At 38.1% G+C, this 15281-nt stretch overlaps 2 protein-coding genes across 2 annotated transcripts; one reads left to right on the plus strand and one right to left on the minus strand.

Annotated features, from left to right (window-relative positions):
• Positions 1–28: 28 nt before the first annotated feature.
• Positions 29–6610, minus strand: txndc12 (thioredoxin domain containing 12 (endoplasmic reticulum)). The gene is made up of 7 exons (XM_047589193.1): positions 6436–6610; positions 4237–4297; positions 4016–4068; positions 2848–2921; positions 2675–2744; positions 1294–1377; positions 29–782 (listed from the first exon to the last, which is right to left on the minus strand). Exons 1-7 carry the CDS (start codon positions 6533–6535, stop codon positions 703–705), a joined length of 522 nt encoding a protein of 173 aa, XP_047445149.1. The 5' UTR covers positions 6536–6610; the 3' UTR covers positions 29–702.
• A 1725-nt stretch (positions 6611–8335) lies between these two features.
• Positions 8336–13967, plus strand: LOC125011222 (transcription factor BTF3 homolog 4-like). The gene is made up of 6 exons (XM_047590317.1): positions 8336–8447; positions 8925–8984; positions 10336–10449; positions 11438–11639; positions 13110–13169; positions 13320–13967. Exons 2-6 carry the CDS (start codon positions 8931–8933, stop codon positions 13364–13366), a joined length of 477 nt encoding a protein of 158 aa, XP_047446273.1. The 5' UTR covers positions 8336–8447; positions 8925–8930; the 3' UTR covers positions 13367–13967.
• The last annotated feature ends 1314 nt before the right edge of the window (positions 13968–15281 follow it).

Here is a 15281-nt window from a genome sequence, read left to right on the forward strand (position 1 = left end):
TGCTCCTGGCTCACAGACAAGACACACGTCAGTACAACAAACTTTTATTTTTGCACACTTGGCCGTGCACATGTATAAAATACATCAAGACACTTAACCAATGTTCCCACCCCCCTCATTTAAAGCGTTTTAACAAAGCCAGTAGAAAGAAAATATAATCACTTCACAATAAACTGGCAGGATTAAACGAAGAACGTAAATCAGAAGTAGTCACGGATATAATTAACGTACTGTAGAGGATGTGTGGAAGCACATAAGGGATCTTTTTGCCATTAAAAAGGGGGTTTCAACTGATGTCATATTGCTCGACGTGTGTTTGTGAATCTCTGGGAAGTTTCCTTAAAAACCTCAGCACACTTCGTATCAAGCGTGTGAGAGTTCGTAGCAGACGGAGGCTTAACGTGGCTTATAGCTCGAGTGGGTTATTACATCCTCTACAGACGGTTTATGGCATTCAGTTAACAAGCGTACAAATACACTGTACACGGTTTAAAACGGGAGACAGGGAAATGAGTAATAACGGGGAGAAATCATACGGAATCAAAAAAAAGAAGAAAGAGAGTGAGACGGACCCCAGCGTGATGTGTATAAATAGAGTAAGGGTTTTTTTTGTTTGTTTGTTTGTTTGTTTGTTTGTTTTTGTCTGTAGTGGAGGAAGTGTAGCCCTTACAGCCGGACGCCCGTCTCACAGCCTCCTCCTCCTCACAGCTCGTCTCCGGTGTGACCCTGCTTGAAAGCGTCGCCCGTCAGTGCGTCCTGCGCCTCCTTCATGCCGGACAAGACTGTGTGGGACGGAGGACAGAAAAGGAAATGTCCTGTTAGCAGGTAAAAAGAGCCCCCATATATATTATAATATATATATATTTTATAACTCCCCTTTTACTACACACAGTTGATTTGGGAAAAAGTCATTAGTGTAAAGTAAGAAAAAGGAACTCTGACATGAACACCATGAGGAGTAATTTAGACGGAGTATAGAAAAGAAACTGTAACAAAATTATCTCATATCACACTGGTATCGATCAGATACCGATACTAGTCTTGTTATCGATATTTAGATCGATACCCAGCCCTGTTGTGCTGTGAAGACCTACTGTTGGTTTCTGTTCTACTATTAAAACTTTAAGTTTGTTTGTTTTTGCATCAAACAGGCTCTGTCTTGCTACCTTTTCTTAAAAGTTTTAAATGACACTTTTTTCCCCCAGTCATCTTTTTACCAGACTACCCTCATTCTAGCTCAGAATATCCCAACTCCTCGTACAGCTTCGTTTCTCTGAGCTCATTGGACGTTACCTTGCTCTGCGCTGCTGTAGAAGTACTTGTAGTTGGGGTTCCCGTTTTTGTTGGTTATTTCAGGGTGAACTTTGCCGGTGGGGTCTGTGAGGAGAAACAAAGAATTAATTTAAATTCAAACAGTTCATTAGGGACACTAGTGAAAATCCACTGTAATGCAACAGTCCTGCATTCATGATTCTTTTGCGATAGAAGCTTCAGAGTCTTTGGTCTCTTTCAGAAGAGACCAAGACCATAGATGAGCTCCAAACTGTTCATGAACAGCATTCAGTTTCCTTTCAGTATGTCCTAAATAGGTGTTTTTTGTTTGTTTGTTTGTTTTGTTTTGTGCAAAAAGGCTGTAATGATAACCCTAATTAACCCAAAAAGATTCTGGGACTGAATGTGAACATCAAGAGTTTGCATGCTCTCCCTAAGGCTTCCGGGTTTTTGTCTGGGTTCCTCCTTCCCTGTGACAGACTAATGACCTGTCCAGGAGATATCTCACCTCATGTCCAGCGCCAGCTGGAACAGCTTCAGCCCCAACTCCACCCTCTACTGGAAAGAATTTTGTTTTCTTGAACACCAGATATACCCCCCAAAGTATTGAAAGTACACTACCAGTCTTAAGTTTTAGAACAGCACACAGTATCCTCTGGTATAGTTGGTCAGGGCTTCATCCTGCAGCAAGATAATGACTCAAAACTATAGCCCAAGCTAAACCAGAACTATAACATGGAGTGGACCACGGCCCAGTGTCTAGACTTTAGCCTCATGGAGCTGGTTTGTGATGAACTAGACCCCACAAGTGACACACATTTCTGGGAACTTCTGCAACAAAACTGGGAAGAACTCTGAAAAATATCTGATTTCCATTTTAGAAAGAAAGAATGTGTGTTCACATGTTAAATCAGACAAAGATAGTTACTGTGATGAGTTTAGAAGTTTAGAATATATTTTGGGATATATTTTGTTGTTTATTTGGTCTATGTTTTAATTTCAGAGTAAAGTGAGACATTAAACTGCATATATTTCAATTAAAAAGAAAAAAAAAAGATATATCAGGGTGACAAATGGATAAATCAAAGCAAAGCTGCAAATATTCCTACCTTACAAACTTTCACTGATAATATCATCAAAATATAAAAACTACTGAGTAGATTTATATCATGTGGCCACTTGAGAAATAACCTGTAATGATTTAATATTATCCAGGTCATGAAATATCTGGAAATGCTGCTTCGTGCTCTTATTCATGGAGAGTAAGAGCTCGATCGGTCTCTGCACAGGAATCTGAAAAGGTGTTTACACGTCCAGAGACTCGACCCGTCTCCTACCCCCCCCCGTCTCCTACCCTCCCGTCTCCTACCCCCCCGTCTCCTACCCCCCCGTCCCCCCGTACCGAGGAAAAGAATCCGAGGAATGTATCCACCATCTGGGCTGAAGGCCTCGTCCTTGGGCTCCTCCTCGTCCTGCTCAAACGGGAGACAGCGGTTCAGCTACTGTGTCACAGCTCAGTCGATTCAAATGAATGAATCAGTGGATTAATTAATAAGTAATAAGACGCGTCCTCGCCTCCAGGTTGACCATCACAAAGTTGTGCGCCAGTTCAGCGATTTCCTTGGATTCAGCAAATTTGGGCTTCAGTGCTGATTGTAAGAACAGATCAGTTAATTATTACCCTGATAGTGAGCTTTTAAATTGAGAGAAATAGCAGTTATATACATGTCTCCTTTTTTACCTCCATGAATTAAGACATTTCTAAAAAAATAAATAAATAAATAAGGAAATGAGGAAAGTGAAAGTTCAACAGAGTCTCTTTAGCTTTCCCTGCCCAGAGCTTTCCTTCCAGCTTTGATAATCACTTCCTGTTTGTATTGTTTTTCTTGCATTACAGGTTCAGGTTAAAGCTTCAAGTACGCTGACCAGCTATAACATTATGACCACCTTCCTAATATTGTGTGGGTCTCCCCTTGTGCCTCCAAAACTGTTGTGACTCATCAGAGAATGGACATGTTGGTGTCTTTCTGAACGGGTGTTCTCTGTGAGTTGTGCTCTGGAACTACAGGGATGTGGGTTTGTGGGGTGGCTTTGTCGGGTCCTATGGGTTGCGGGAGGTGCTCTGTGATCATGCCACAGATTACTTATCAGTATTGGGATCAAGTGCAGTTTGACATAGACAGTTGTCAAGAAAAAACGCATATTTACTTTCTGTCAGTGTATAATGTTGTTGGTTGAACGTATGTTACTTATGATCTATATGAGGGAGGTTGCTTTAGGTTTATTCAAGGCTTTAATTTAATGGTATTCACATCCAAACAGGAGGAAGTGTGCAAAAAAAAAAAACGCATATGTTTTTATGTCTAATCTGTTGTAATTGTAAAAAACTAAATAAAAAGCCTTTGATCAAATAGGAGGAAGCATTTAGGATTTACAGCTTTTTAATATGCAGCCACATGGAGACCTTTTTTAGAAGTCCAATTATATTTTAGCATCTTGATTAAAAACAGTTTTCCTCCAATTTGGATGTGAAACCCATCAAATTAAAGCTGGGAGGCTGCACTTTTATGCTTCCTTGTAAATGTAATTAGGTATGTTTTGGTAAAATGGCAAAAAATTATGACAGTTTATAAACTGCTGCCTTTATTCATCTGCTTCGAAATTATTTATTTGATTTCAAAAATGATCGCTAATGCTTTTTTAATGAGTGGACATCCTGAGCTTTGTCTCTTGTCATTTTTACCTTTGCAGGCTCCACACCAGCTCTTGTGGATGATGACCATCATGGGCAGGCCGCTGTCGATCCAAACACATGAGAGCGTGTATCAGTGCCTGAACTAAACACATTCAGCAACTCCTGCTCTATAAATAACCGACACCAGCTCATCAGTCCTGCTCCAGTCTTCAGGGGATAAGGGGGGAGTTCTTTTGAGCTGCTTTCATGTTTGTAATATTTCCTCTCACCTGGCCTCGGCCTCCTTCTTGCCATCGTCCAGCGTCCTCCAGTGGATCTTATCTCCAAATCCTGCCGGGAGGAGGAATCAGTGAGGACACCAGCATTGTGTTACTTTGGTTTTACGTTCCATGCAGCAGGGCGGGTCTGCTCTAAATACACAATCAGTAGAAAAGAGCTGAGAGGAAACTGTGATACACATGACTGAACGGAAGTAACTCAATATCAGTCTGTAAATACAACTACTCAACTAGAGCCTCGATTATTAGTCCTAAACACAACTCATAAACCTTTTAAATCATAGCTCTTCAACCAAGGGTTTCACAACTTCTAGTGGGTCCGTGGAGGAACTAATAATAATTTATATTGCCTTATCCCTTTATTTTAGTAAAGGGATAGGGCATAGCTTAATATTGAATACGAACTGATAATAATAATGTATATGTATAAACAGCACTAGGCTGAGTTTAATATAGAACACATATAGTAGGTAGGGGGTCCCTTCTTAATCTCTCCATCAGTTGTGGGTCCTTGGTCTGAAAAACATTGGTTTAAATAACTAAACGTCTGTCTAAGAAAGCTTTTAGTGATTCAAAATTCAAATGTGGCAATTTTGAGGCATTTTATATGCGTCACCTTGTTCTGCAGGATGACGTGACAGGAGATTTTCACCATTTTCTAATGTTTTATTTAATACAAATAAAGATGGCTCATTGATCCAGTTTTCAGATTTCAGGTATTATTTATGTCGTTAAACTCTCTGTGTGTTCATCAGCATTAGAAAGGGACATTTCCTGGTGCACACATACATACAAGTTCACAAAAATATAATTTTCTATTCTAATTCACGTGGTTCTGGTGGATTTGGGGATTAATGAATTACAATGAGGCTCAAAAAGACTTAAATGCAAAGCAATCACCTTTGGGTCTTCTGTTTTAAAGGTTAAAGAAAACTGCCTTAGTTGTTCATTTGTTCATACGACTAATTCTGTAATTAGCATTATTATTTTACTAGATAATTTTAGATTATTTTATTCTAATCTTAATTTATCTTTCTTTTTACTTGTGGTTTTTAAGAGTGTTTTTATGTGCAATAAGCTACTTACTAAGTAATTTCCCTTGTGGATCATTAAAGTCTATCTAAGTCTATCCTCAACAACATGTGTATTGCAGATAATCCTAAAGCTGATCATGAGCTGCAGTGTAAGGATACTCTCATCATCTTCTGACACAACCGCATAAATTTTTTTAATGTTGTTGTTTAATGTTCTGCAGGAACACCTTTCAAAATACAAGAGGTATTTTTTCATCCTGGCTGTATCAACTTTTAGTTTTGTTTTTATTTCCATGTTTAAATCAGTTGATCTGATCCTATACCCAGGGAAATATGGGGGTTTCATATTTTGTCTTTTATGTAGAGTTAATTATTCAATCATCTGTCAGCTACGTTCAGAATCAGGTCATTGTTAGAGTTAATCTTTGATCAAAACTCAAACATAGTCTCGCAAGACTTGCTCCAGTGGGACCATGATGTCACAGACATTTAACACCAATTCCATAATTAAAACATCAACATAATAATTTATAGCATCAAGCTGTTTGGTTTTAGCACATTCTCTGTTTGCAACCTTTAACACTTACGTTTTCCCATTCATATTCTATTTCTGTGTTTAATTTACAAAGTATTTTTGTGTGCAGGGTTTTTTTCAGTTACATAAATGCACCTTTAGGCAGTTTTTAATTGCAGTTTCAATCCCTTGCACATTAGAGGTGGGGAAAAAAATATCGCGATACTTTTTCACAATATCGCTGTCTTATTATCGATTATAAAATTGCAATAATATAGTCCTCGCCAATATCCATCCCTATTGCACATCCATTGATACATAGTCATTTTATTTTTTACTTTCCGTTTACATTAAAGTGACCCTGGAGTCACTTCCTCCTGAGAGCAACTTTAAGTTCTCTGAGTAAAATCTGCAGAAATAATCACATTTAAAGCAGATCAATTGAAAACCTGAATAAATTATATTTTATTTGTCGGACAAATAAACAGTCTTCCTTCATTAAAGAGTGAAACACTTGTTCCAGGACACAGACTTTATGATCCAGGATGCTGACACAAAGACAAATGGCTCTCCTCTTTCAATGAAGCAACACACACATGTCCTCCCTTAAAATCACAACATTTCCTCTCATTATAAACTCACCTCTTGCGCTGGCGTCTCCGGCGACCTCTTGAAAACAAGACAGCGACAATAAAACGTGCAAAAATGAGAAAATGGCGAGATTAGCTAGGGATGTTTGCATTTTGTCCGGCTTTTTTCCTTCTACTGCAGCTTGCAGGTAATGGCAGTGACTCCTCGATAACCGGCCACCCGGAAGTTCAAGTAACATTTTTTTTTCTCAAACTTTATTAAAAAATACAATTACAATCCAGTGAACAACCGCCAGGGGGCAACAAACATTTCAGAGACGGTATTTCAGAGCATCATATTTCACAAATACATTGAAAAGAGCACATAAGTCTTAGTGGCTTTCTTATTAGTGGAGTGTCTGATTGTTTTTAATATATTACTTGACCTCATTTTCAAAGATGGTGAGGAGTGGTTTTTGATTTGTGTGACATTTATGGATGTGCCATTTGGCTAAATGTATAATAAGATTAATCATCTCATCTCATCTCATCTCATCTCATCTCATCTCATCTCATCTCATCTCATTTTCTACTTGCTATAATATGCTCACTAGGGTCACGGGGATAGATGATATAGAACTGTTTTGTTTTTGTTTTTTTCGCTGATGGATCGTCAATAAACCCAAACATCTTCTTGTAATTTGGTAGAAGAAGGGCAAAACCAAAATAAATGAAAAACATCTTCAGGACCTGCTTCACAGAAAGAGCAGTTTACATTTATATCTAAGAAGAAAAAAATTGCAAAAACACTCTGTGGTAGAAAAGGTATTAAAAAAAAGGCTTTATTTAAATATAGCATAAACACGTGGGATCAAGTGCTTTTAATCAGTTTTGCCATGTTTAAATAAAAGTGTTTTTATACTTTTTCTACCACAGAGTGTTTATGCAACTTTTTCTGTTTTGACCTTTCACTTAACCCATCCCGAATACAGCTGCAGAGGAATTTATTTTGAAATCTCCTGAGCGCTCTGAGCCCTTTGTGTCTTCTTACATGCATATCTGTTTTGAATCGTTGAAAAACAACTTTAGAATCAGAATCATACATTTTTATTGCCTTTGTGTCAAATGGTGTCAAACTAAATTTGCGTGTACAACACCTAAAAGACACTAACATCTAAAAGAAACTAACCTGCACACACACTCACTACATACCCATCTATAATCACACTCAGTTCATTTAATAAGTTAAAAGAGCATAAAAACAGGCATCAATAATGTCCACAATAAAAATATTTGTATGAAAATATCAGTTAAGGTCATATTTTGGCTTAACTTTGTGAGTTATTTTAAAAGGTACTTCTTTGACCTTATTGTTTATAATATATCTAGCAGGCAAATCTTTTTTTCCGGTCAAGGTTATTAATAAAGTTGTTCCAATAAGCTACAACATATGGAATTAATAAGACTTATTTTTTAATAAAATGAGCGAATACCACTATTGCGTGTTAAGGAGAATAAAAATTTGACCAGTTTCAAGTTTGCTCGGGTTAATGGGTATTTCCATGGACATATTATTACGTCTATGGGTATTTCACTCTCTCCACTCATAAAGTGGGAACAGATGGTGTGGGTCTGCGCATGCGCGCTCGGGTGTCCTCCTCTTGCTATTGGCCAGAAGGGACTGGTCCCTTGACGTCACATCCACAAAACCGCGTGCTCCCCTCCGTAGTGTCGGATTGGTCAAGTTAAACAGCGGAATGGCGACACCAGACCGGAAATTGACACGGAAATACCAACCTAAAAGCCATCAAACGTTTGCAATAAAAAACGAATCAAATCATTTACGCTTCAGTTCCGTTCCAAATATATCTTAGCTCCGTATTTTTTTTTAATAATTTTGCTATATTTCACTATATTTCACACAATAGTTAAAAATGTTGAGTAATTATGGTTATGAAGCTTTTATTGTGGAAATCTACGTCGGAAATGGTGTTTATTTCCGCGATCTTGTCGCTAGTTTAAGCTGTGCTGCTTCATTAGTAGCGAGAGCAGTTCAACGGGCTGACAATTAACACCGTATAACAGGTAAAAAAAAAACAACAATAATTACATTTTGTCGTGAGCTTCAGAGACGATTTCTTTTATCCTTTGTTTTTAACGTAGCTGTCGGCGTAAAAGTTTGGTTCAGCTTGTTTCTTCAGTCGCAGTGCTAGCAATAGCACGATTAGCCTGCTAGGTAGCAACTAGCTACTGCATGTTAGGCTCGTATGTCATTGTAAAATTACCCATCCTGCATCGTTTTCGTCATTATATTTGGTTTGTGTCCGTTATTGTTCTTGTTGGTTTCTGTCCAACTGTCTACTGGTGCGTTAGCAGCCTGTTGGCTCATTGCCGATGTGTGAAATTGAGTATTATTGCCCAACTTTTAACTATTTGACAACCACATGCGACTCTTGAAACTCGTTTTTCAACCGTTGAAACATGTGTTTGTGTGTTTCTTTTCGACTAAATCATTAAGTAATGTTCAATGTGCTTTTTTTTTTTTTTTTTTTATCCCAACAGAACACTATGAATCAAGAGAAGCTCGCCAAACTTCAAGCTCAGGTCCGGATAGGTGGAAAGGTAAAGTCCAGCACCATGACTTATCTTGTCCTTTTGTCATTACAAATGTTCTGTGTACGTTTGCTGGTTTTGCTCCGTTGTTTGTTCAGTTGTCGCCCATTTTTAAGGACTCTGATGGCATTCAGCACCTGCCAGGTCTTTCCTCCTGACCTCAGCATTCCCTTTATGGGGTGAAGCATTGGGCCCCTTCATCTGTGGCTTTGTTCCGTTTCACTGTGAGGTGCTCGGTCGCACACTAGGTGGCGTTATTTGTTATTTTTGCTGAGGGAGGAACTTGTGCTTCCTCTCCTGGATTGCTCCACACTGACATTCTCAAATACAATCACATATGCTCCGCTGGTATTTTTTTCCAGAGCTGACAGGAAGGAGTCGGCCCGCGCAGAGTTTCAGACCTGAGGCGTATTATCAAAGTGTCTTCTTCTTTTTTAGTGGTCGTCAAACAACGTCAAAGCAAAGCTGCAACGGGAGACCATCAATCATTACCACTGACACAATACAACAACTAATCGCAAAACAGAAAACAATGTATCTGGCCCATTTCTGTAGGAGAGGACTCAGATTTTTTGAAGACAACGAGTGCGAGTTACCCGCTCAGTGTTTCATCAACTTTGACAGCGTTTATGAATCACCAGGGGAGGAAATCTTGCTTATTTGAGATCAGATTGAGGCTCGGGCAAAAATACTTGATTGGGAAAACCCTATTTCAAATTAATGGTATGTAAGTTTTTAAAGTCCGTGTGCAAAAATGTGCATTATTGTAAAATTTATGTGCGTCTAACTGATGGCTCAGAGCAAATACAGTTGCGTTGCAAAACGTATCGCTCATATTTGCCAACTATACATGTACGCACACATAAGGAGTTTGTTCTCCGCACTTAACCCGTTCAAATGAGCCATGAAAGACGGCCTAATCGCTAGTGTCTTAACACAAACCGTTTGCTTTATTCCCCTCGTAGAAAGCGTCCCTTCATGCAGCCACGGTTAAACTACTTTAATGTTTTTCTCCCAAGTGCCTCAACGGTGCCTTAGATGAGGAGGAGGAGGTTCATTTACCTCTACAGAGAATTAATAGCGTAAACTGGATGAATGTATCCAGCTGCACAACATCTGTAATTGATTTGGTGTCAATAATAGTGAAGAATTTAGAGCTAAAACGAAGTGTTCTGAGTATGTTTAATTTAGATGTTGCACTTGTCCTCAGAGCAGCTTCTTCAGTTGTAAGTGTCTGGCTTGAATTACATGGTGTAGGATGCAGATGGAGTGACCCGGTGGTATTTCTCTGCGTTTGACATCCTGGTTCACTGAAGTTTTCGAATCCCTCTCATGGCACCGACGCCTGTTCTCTCCTCAGGGGACGGCCCGCAGGAAGAAAAAGGTTGTTCACAAAACAGCAACAGCTGATGACAAGAAACTCCAGGGCTCGCTGAAGAAACTGGCTGTGAACAACATCGCAGGAATAGAGGAGGTGAGCTGTCAAAGGAGAGCTAATGTCACTTTTGTGACATGGTTTTATTTATTTTTTTTTTTTGTCTGAGAATACTGAATATTTGATCATTATAAGGAATGATTAAAGAAAGGTTGCTGTACTCAAGTAGCTGAGAGAAATGTTGATTTAATTCTTTTATTATTTTGGAGGCTGTGTTTTGTAGTACAGTTTAATTGTGTCATATTGTACCTGATATATTTTTCTATTTTGTTTAATTATTTTTTTTGTTTTACAATTACCATTATAGTTGTAAAAGACTAGTCAGTGAACTAAATAACAGAACATACATCCTCCATAATGGTCATACAGTTAAATTGTCTTAATTTATTTCAACATGAACCTTCATGAAGCTAAATCTTGGCTCAATCCAGGACTATTAAATTGAAATGCATTTGTTTTCATTTATTTACGCAATGAACCTGCAAATCAGTCTAATTTCTCTAAATACGTGTTGTTTTCTGGGCTTGTTTTATTCCACCGATGCAAACCTTTGATTTTGAGTTATATTTCTGATTATTCGCCCCTTTTTTAAAATTGATGCATAGCTGTTTTTTTTGCACATGAATTTCCTCAGGGAATTATCTATCTTTTTTTTTTTATTTTATATTCTCCTTGATCACATGTGCACAATGCAATTCTGTGTAGAGCAATAAACCTAAGAAATCTCTCAAGCTTAATGGATGCATTAAGAAAAAAAATACCGCAGATATAGATATTTAAAGATTTTCATTTGCTTTTACAACAGCTGAAACTTCATCGTACAAAATAAGTAACGGTAAAGAAACTAAAAGTATATTGTCTATTATCACAAAACAGTTTAGAGTAGGACTTATTTACAAAATGTGACAACACTAAATAACAATGGTTTGGTTTTTATCGGCCGTAAAACGAATCCGAAAGATGCAGACGACATTTCTGATCCGTCCAGAGAGTCTCATCCAGACTGTGGCTGCTGTTTTCCTCTCAGGTCAACATGATAAAAGACGACGGGACGGTGATCCACTTCAACAACCCCAAAGTTCAGGCGTCGCTGTCTGCCAACACCTTCGCCATCACGGGCCACGCCGAGACCAAACAGCTGACGGAGATGCTGCCGGGCATCCTGAGCCAGCTGGGAGCCGACAGCCTCACCAGCCTGCGCAAGCTGGCCGAGCAGTTCCCACGGCAATGTGAGTACACAAAGACACACACACACACACGGGCTTAAAGGCCGGCACAAACTCGGGGTTTCTCAGGATGAGAGATGTTGTTCAGATCAGATCATTTTATTAATATTTACACGAGACGGAAGAGAAAAGACAAATCGAACCCACTTAAAACACGGAGGAGTGTTCTGTGTTCTACGTTGGTGTGTTCTCACGCAGGTTTTTTTTTGTGACAGGTTTGTTCAACATTGTTTAGTTAAGAACCTGTGGGGATTAGATGTTTTTTTTAAATGTGACCTCAAGAAAACCGGTTGTAGCAGCGAAGAGAATGAAGTGAACGAGAAGTCGGTGTCAAAAGAGCACACGGGAAAAATGTGAGCGTTCAGAGGCCGACTCATCATCCACAATATAGTCACCTAGATGAAACACGGGAGATCAGAGCAGCTTTTTCACTTTGAAACACTATTAATTGTGTTGGGGAACTACTTTCTAAGACTGTCTCAACACAAGGCGCTGTTTGACTGCACAAGTTTGTGCAGTTGTAAAGAAATGACAGATGCTGACCTAAGGCTGGGCGGTATGAACAAAAATGTGTGTCACGGTATTTTTCAAAATTCTGACGGTATCACAGTTTTTTTTTTTTTGTTTTTTTTTAATAATCACTTGTTCACAACATTTTCTACTGGTTGAGAGAGAAATTAATGCTGTAGATTAAGGATGAACTATTTTACTGTGATGATGAGTAAATATTGTAGAATAATCCCACATTGATAATAAAACAGGTTTCATGACCCTGTGTTGGCACTGACTGCTGATGTGGAAATCTGGGGACATTTACAGCTCAGAGATTAAAAAAAATGTTATCAAGATGAAATAGAGACGATTATAAGACAAACTACTTGTTAAGATGATGTGTGGAGGATCTTGTTTTTTTGACTCGGTTAAAAGATATGTTTAGGTTTTAGTTGGATTCCTTCTTATTCTACACTGCCTGCCCTCATTATTAGGTACATGTTGTTAGTAGCAGGCAGGACTGTTTTAAATATACGTGATGACTTCACAGAGTTGCTGCAGATTTGTCGATAAATGGTGTGCGATTCCGCTAGGTTTGGTATCGATCTGATACCAAGTAAATACAGGGCCAGTATCGCCAATAACGATACGTTTTAGTAAATAAGGCGGATGCAACATTAATCTGAATCTGAATGAATTTTCATGATCTTTTAAGTGCTTTTGTGATTTATTAATCGGTTACAATCAAGTTCAGAATTTGAGAAAAGATTATAATTAAATAGATAAACTTTATTGTCACAATAAAAGCTTTTATCCAGAAACAACACAGTTGAGAACAAATGAAAATAAATAATTTTTCAGGCATTGTACAGAAACACGTCTAAAACTAAATCATGGAGCTTTTTTCCATTTACCTAATAAAGTCACCAGTAAAACAATATTAAGGTTTGAATATTTATTTGTTTCATTTTGTTTTAACAGCAATGGAAATGAAGGCAGTCAAGGAGGAAAATGAAGAAGAGGAGGACGATGATGTACCAGGTATAAAGATCTTTACACTCAGAAGTGACTGTTACCATTTTATCTGACGCTTTAAATGTTATACATGACGGTTCAATCAGAGTATCATAAATGATTAATTCACATCCTGTCGCTTTAACCAAACCTGATCTCCTTCCTTGTTTCTCACAGATCTCGTGGAAAACTTTGACGAAGCCTCAAAGAACGAAGCAAACTGATGAGTCTGTTAGTCCCTTTACTCCCACTTCAGTCAACCGTTTTTAATTTTCTTTTTTTTTTCTTTTTACCTCTTTTTGGACTCACAAAGGGCATTTTCCTCTTGTGGGGAAACGGTTGTTTAAGGTGCAGTGCATCATCTCCAGAGAGCCTCTTCAGTTTAACCCGCCACAACAACAACAACAGCATCCGCACAGGTTTTGATTTCAGTAGGCGGTCACATTATGGACACACTCAGAAACAAGGGTCTGCACGACTCTTTCCACCCAACAGACTGAAACTCCTCTAGAAATAAGCTTCTCGTATAATAAAAGGGGCTAGTATTTAAGAGATTGTTTATTAAATTACAATAAATGATTCACCTAACGTTATAGTGGTGACTATGAATTTAATAAAAAGGTTTTTGGGCTATTGATGTTTCTCTTTATTTACTTGACTTATACCGATTAGTTTCAGCCGCTGGAATAATTAAACGACGTTACGGTGTCCTCCCGCATGTCTTCTACAGATGGCAGTTTTAAAGACGAGGGCTTTACGTCTTTATTTGTCACGTTTTTGTAACTGATGGTTATTATTTTATAAGTGGAATAAACAGATGAGCCTGAAACGTCGTCCTTTACACTTCCTTGAATTCACGTGAGCGAGTGCTTAAAAAGGGTAAAAGGAAAATTAATAATTATTAAAAATATTGGTAAAAATTAGACTAAACAATTGCCTTTTTGTTTTTGTCTTATATGTCCCTGCATCAATCTCCTAGAAGACGTCTTAGATAATTTCCTGAATAATAATAATAATAAAAAAAAAAAACGCACACAAAAGTAAACAGGTGATATTTTATTTGAATATTAAAAGTTTTATTGGTATTGTTTAATTAAAATTCATCTTCTCTTGTTAATATTAAAAGTGGGTTTGTGTGAGTGAGGACTTTGTGTGTGTGTGTGTTGTTTCATTGATCATCACATTGGCTGGACAAGGTTACCGGAGATGAACGAGCCATTTTGACTCGTGAGACAACCTCCTTCCTTTCCACCTCCACCCACCCCCCCTCCATCCGGGACGGATCTGCGGACCCACCCGGACCACTTGTCCACACCACCTCATCCCACCACCCCCCCGGTTTGAGCCAAAATAAATGTACCTACTGCTGGTTCGGCTGGAGCACCGAGGAGACCGGAGCCGCGTGCAGTCAGACACAAACAGCTGGATCAGAACCGGAAACGACGCGGCGGCACCTGCGAAATAAAAGCTCGTAGATCAAAGCATAGGCGGGTCGGGCCCATTAAACTTTGTCCAAGTCAAAAAGTCAGCTTTAATTTAATCACCAGACATACAAAGGAATCGAGGAGGTAACATATAAAGACAGACATTATACTACTACTAATGTAAACAACTAATGTGTACAGTAGATGACGGCATTTGTTTGTATTAAAAGAAATAAAAAGATAAACTAAATAATAGAATAAAATTAAGAGTTCCCTGTCCCAGTATGCCTAAAAATAAGGATAGATTTTTTTCTTTGAAATGTTTGTCTATAATGACATCGTATCTTTAAGTTTGTTTTGCACTTATTGTTCCTACGTCATCTTCTTATTTAAATGTAATTTCTTGTCTTTAATTTTTAAAGCAATTTTTAAAATACCAATGATGAAAGGTAATAAAGAACTCAACTTATGTAAGCCAACAGGTTTTATAAACTGTAGGTCAATTTTAAAAACCTGTAGTTATTTAAAGAATATTTGTGTTTATTATCAGGTTTACTCTTGTTGCCTTGTATGACAATATAATAGATATACTTTGAATTTTCAAATGAGGTTTGGACACACTGTGAGGTTTCTAATATATTACCTCAAGCTTTTGTTTATTTTATACAATCTTTTAACATATTATTGACAAATAGCGACTTAATTAAGAAAATAA

This window comes from Mugil cephalus, chromosome 7 (genome assembly GCF_022458985.1).
Source record: "Mugil cephalus isolate CIBA_MC_2020 chromosome 7, CIBA_Mcephalus_1.1, whole genome shotgun sequence".
NCBI classification, from domain to species: Eukaryota; Metazoa; Chordata; class Actinopteri; order Mugiliformes; family Mugilidae; genus Mugil; species Mugil cephalus.

What these genes read in the sequence shown, in the direction of transcription:
- txndc12 (XM_047589193.1), bottom strand. Translation starts at nt 6,535, where the DNA reads ATGCAAACATCCCTAGCTAATCTCGCCATTTTCTCATTTTTGCACGTT. An exon ending in TCCTCGGATTCTTTTCCTCG is followed by an intron (nt 1,378 to 2,674) that starts GTACGGGGGGAC and finishes TTCTCCTCACAG; the next exon opens with ACCCCACCGGCAAAGTTCAC. An exon ending in CTACAGCAGCGCAGAGCAAG is followed by an intron (nt 783 to 1,293) that starts GTAACGTCCAAT and finishes CGTCCCACACAG; the next exon opens with TCTTGTCCGGCATGAAGGAG.
- LOC125011222 (XM_047590317.1), top strand. Translation starts at nt 8,931, where the DNA reads ATGAATCAAGAGAAGCTCGCCAAACTTCAAGCTCAGGTCCGGATAGGT. An exon ending in ACATCGCAGGAATAGAGGAG is followed by an intron (nt 10,450 to 11,437) that starts GTGAGCTGTCAA and finishes TTTTCCTCTCAG; the next exon opens with GTCAACATGATAAAAGACGA. An exon ending in GGAGGACGATGATGTACCAG is followed by an intron (nt 13,170 to 13,319) that starts GTATAAAGATCT and finishes TGTTTCTCACAG; the next exon opens with ATCTCGTGGAAAACTTTGAC.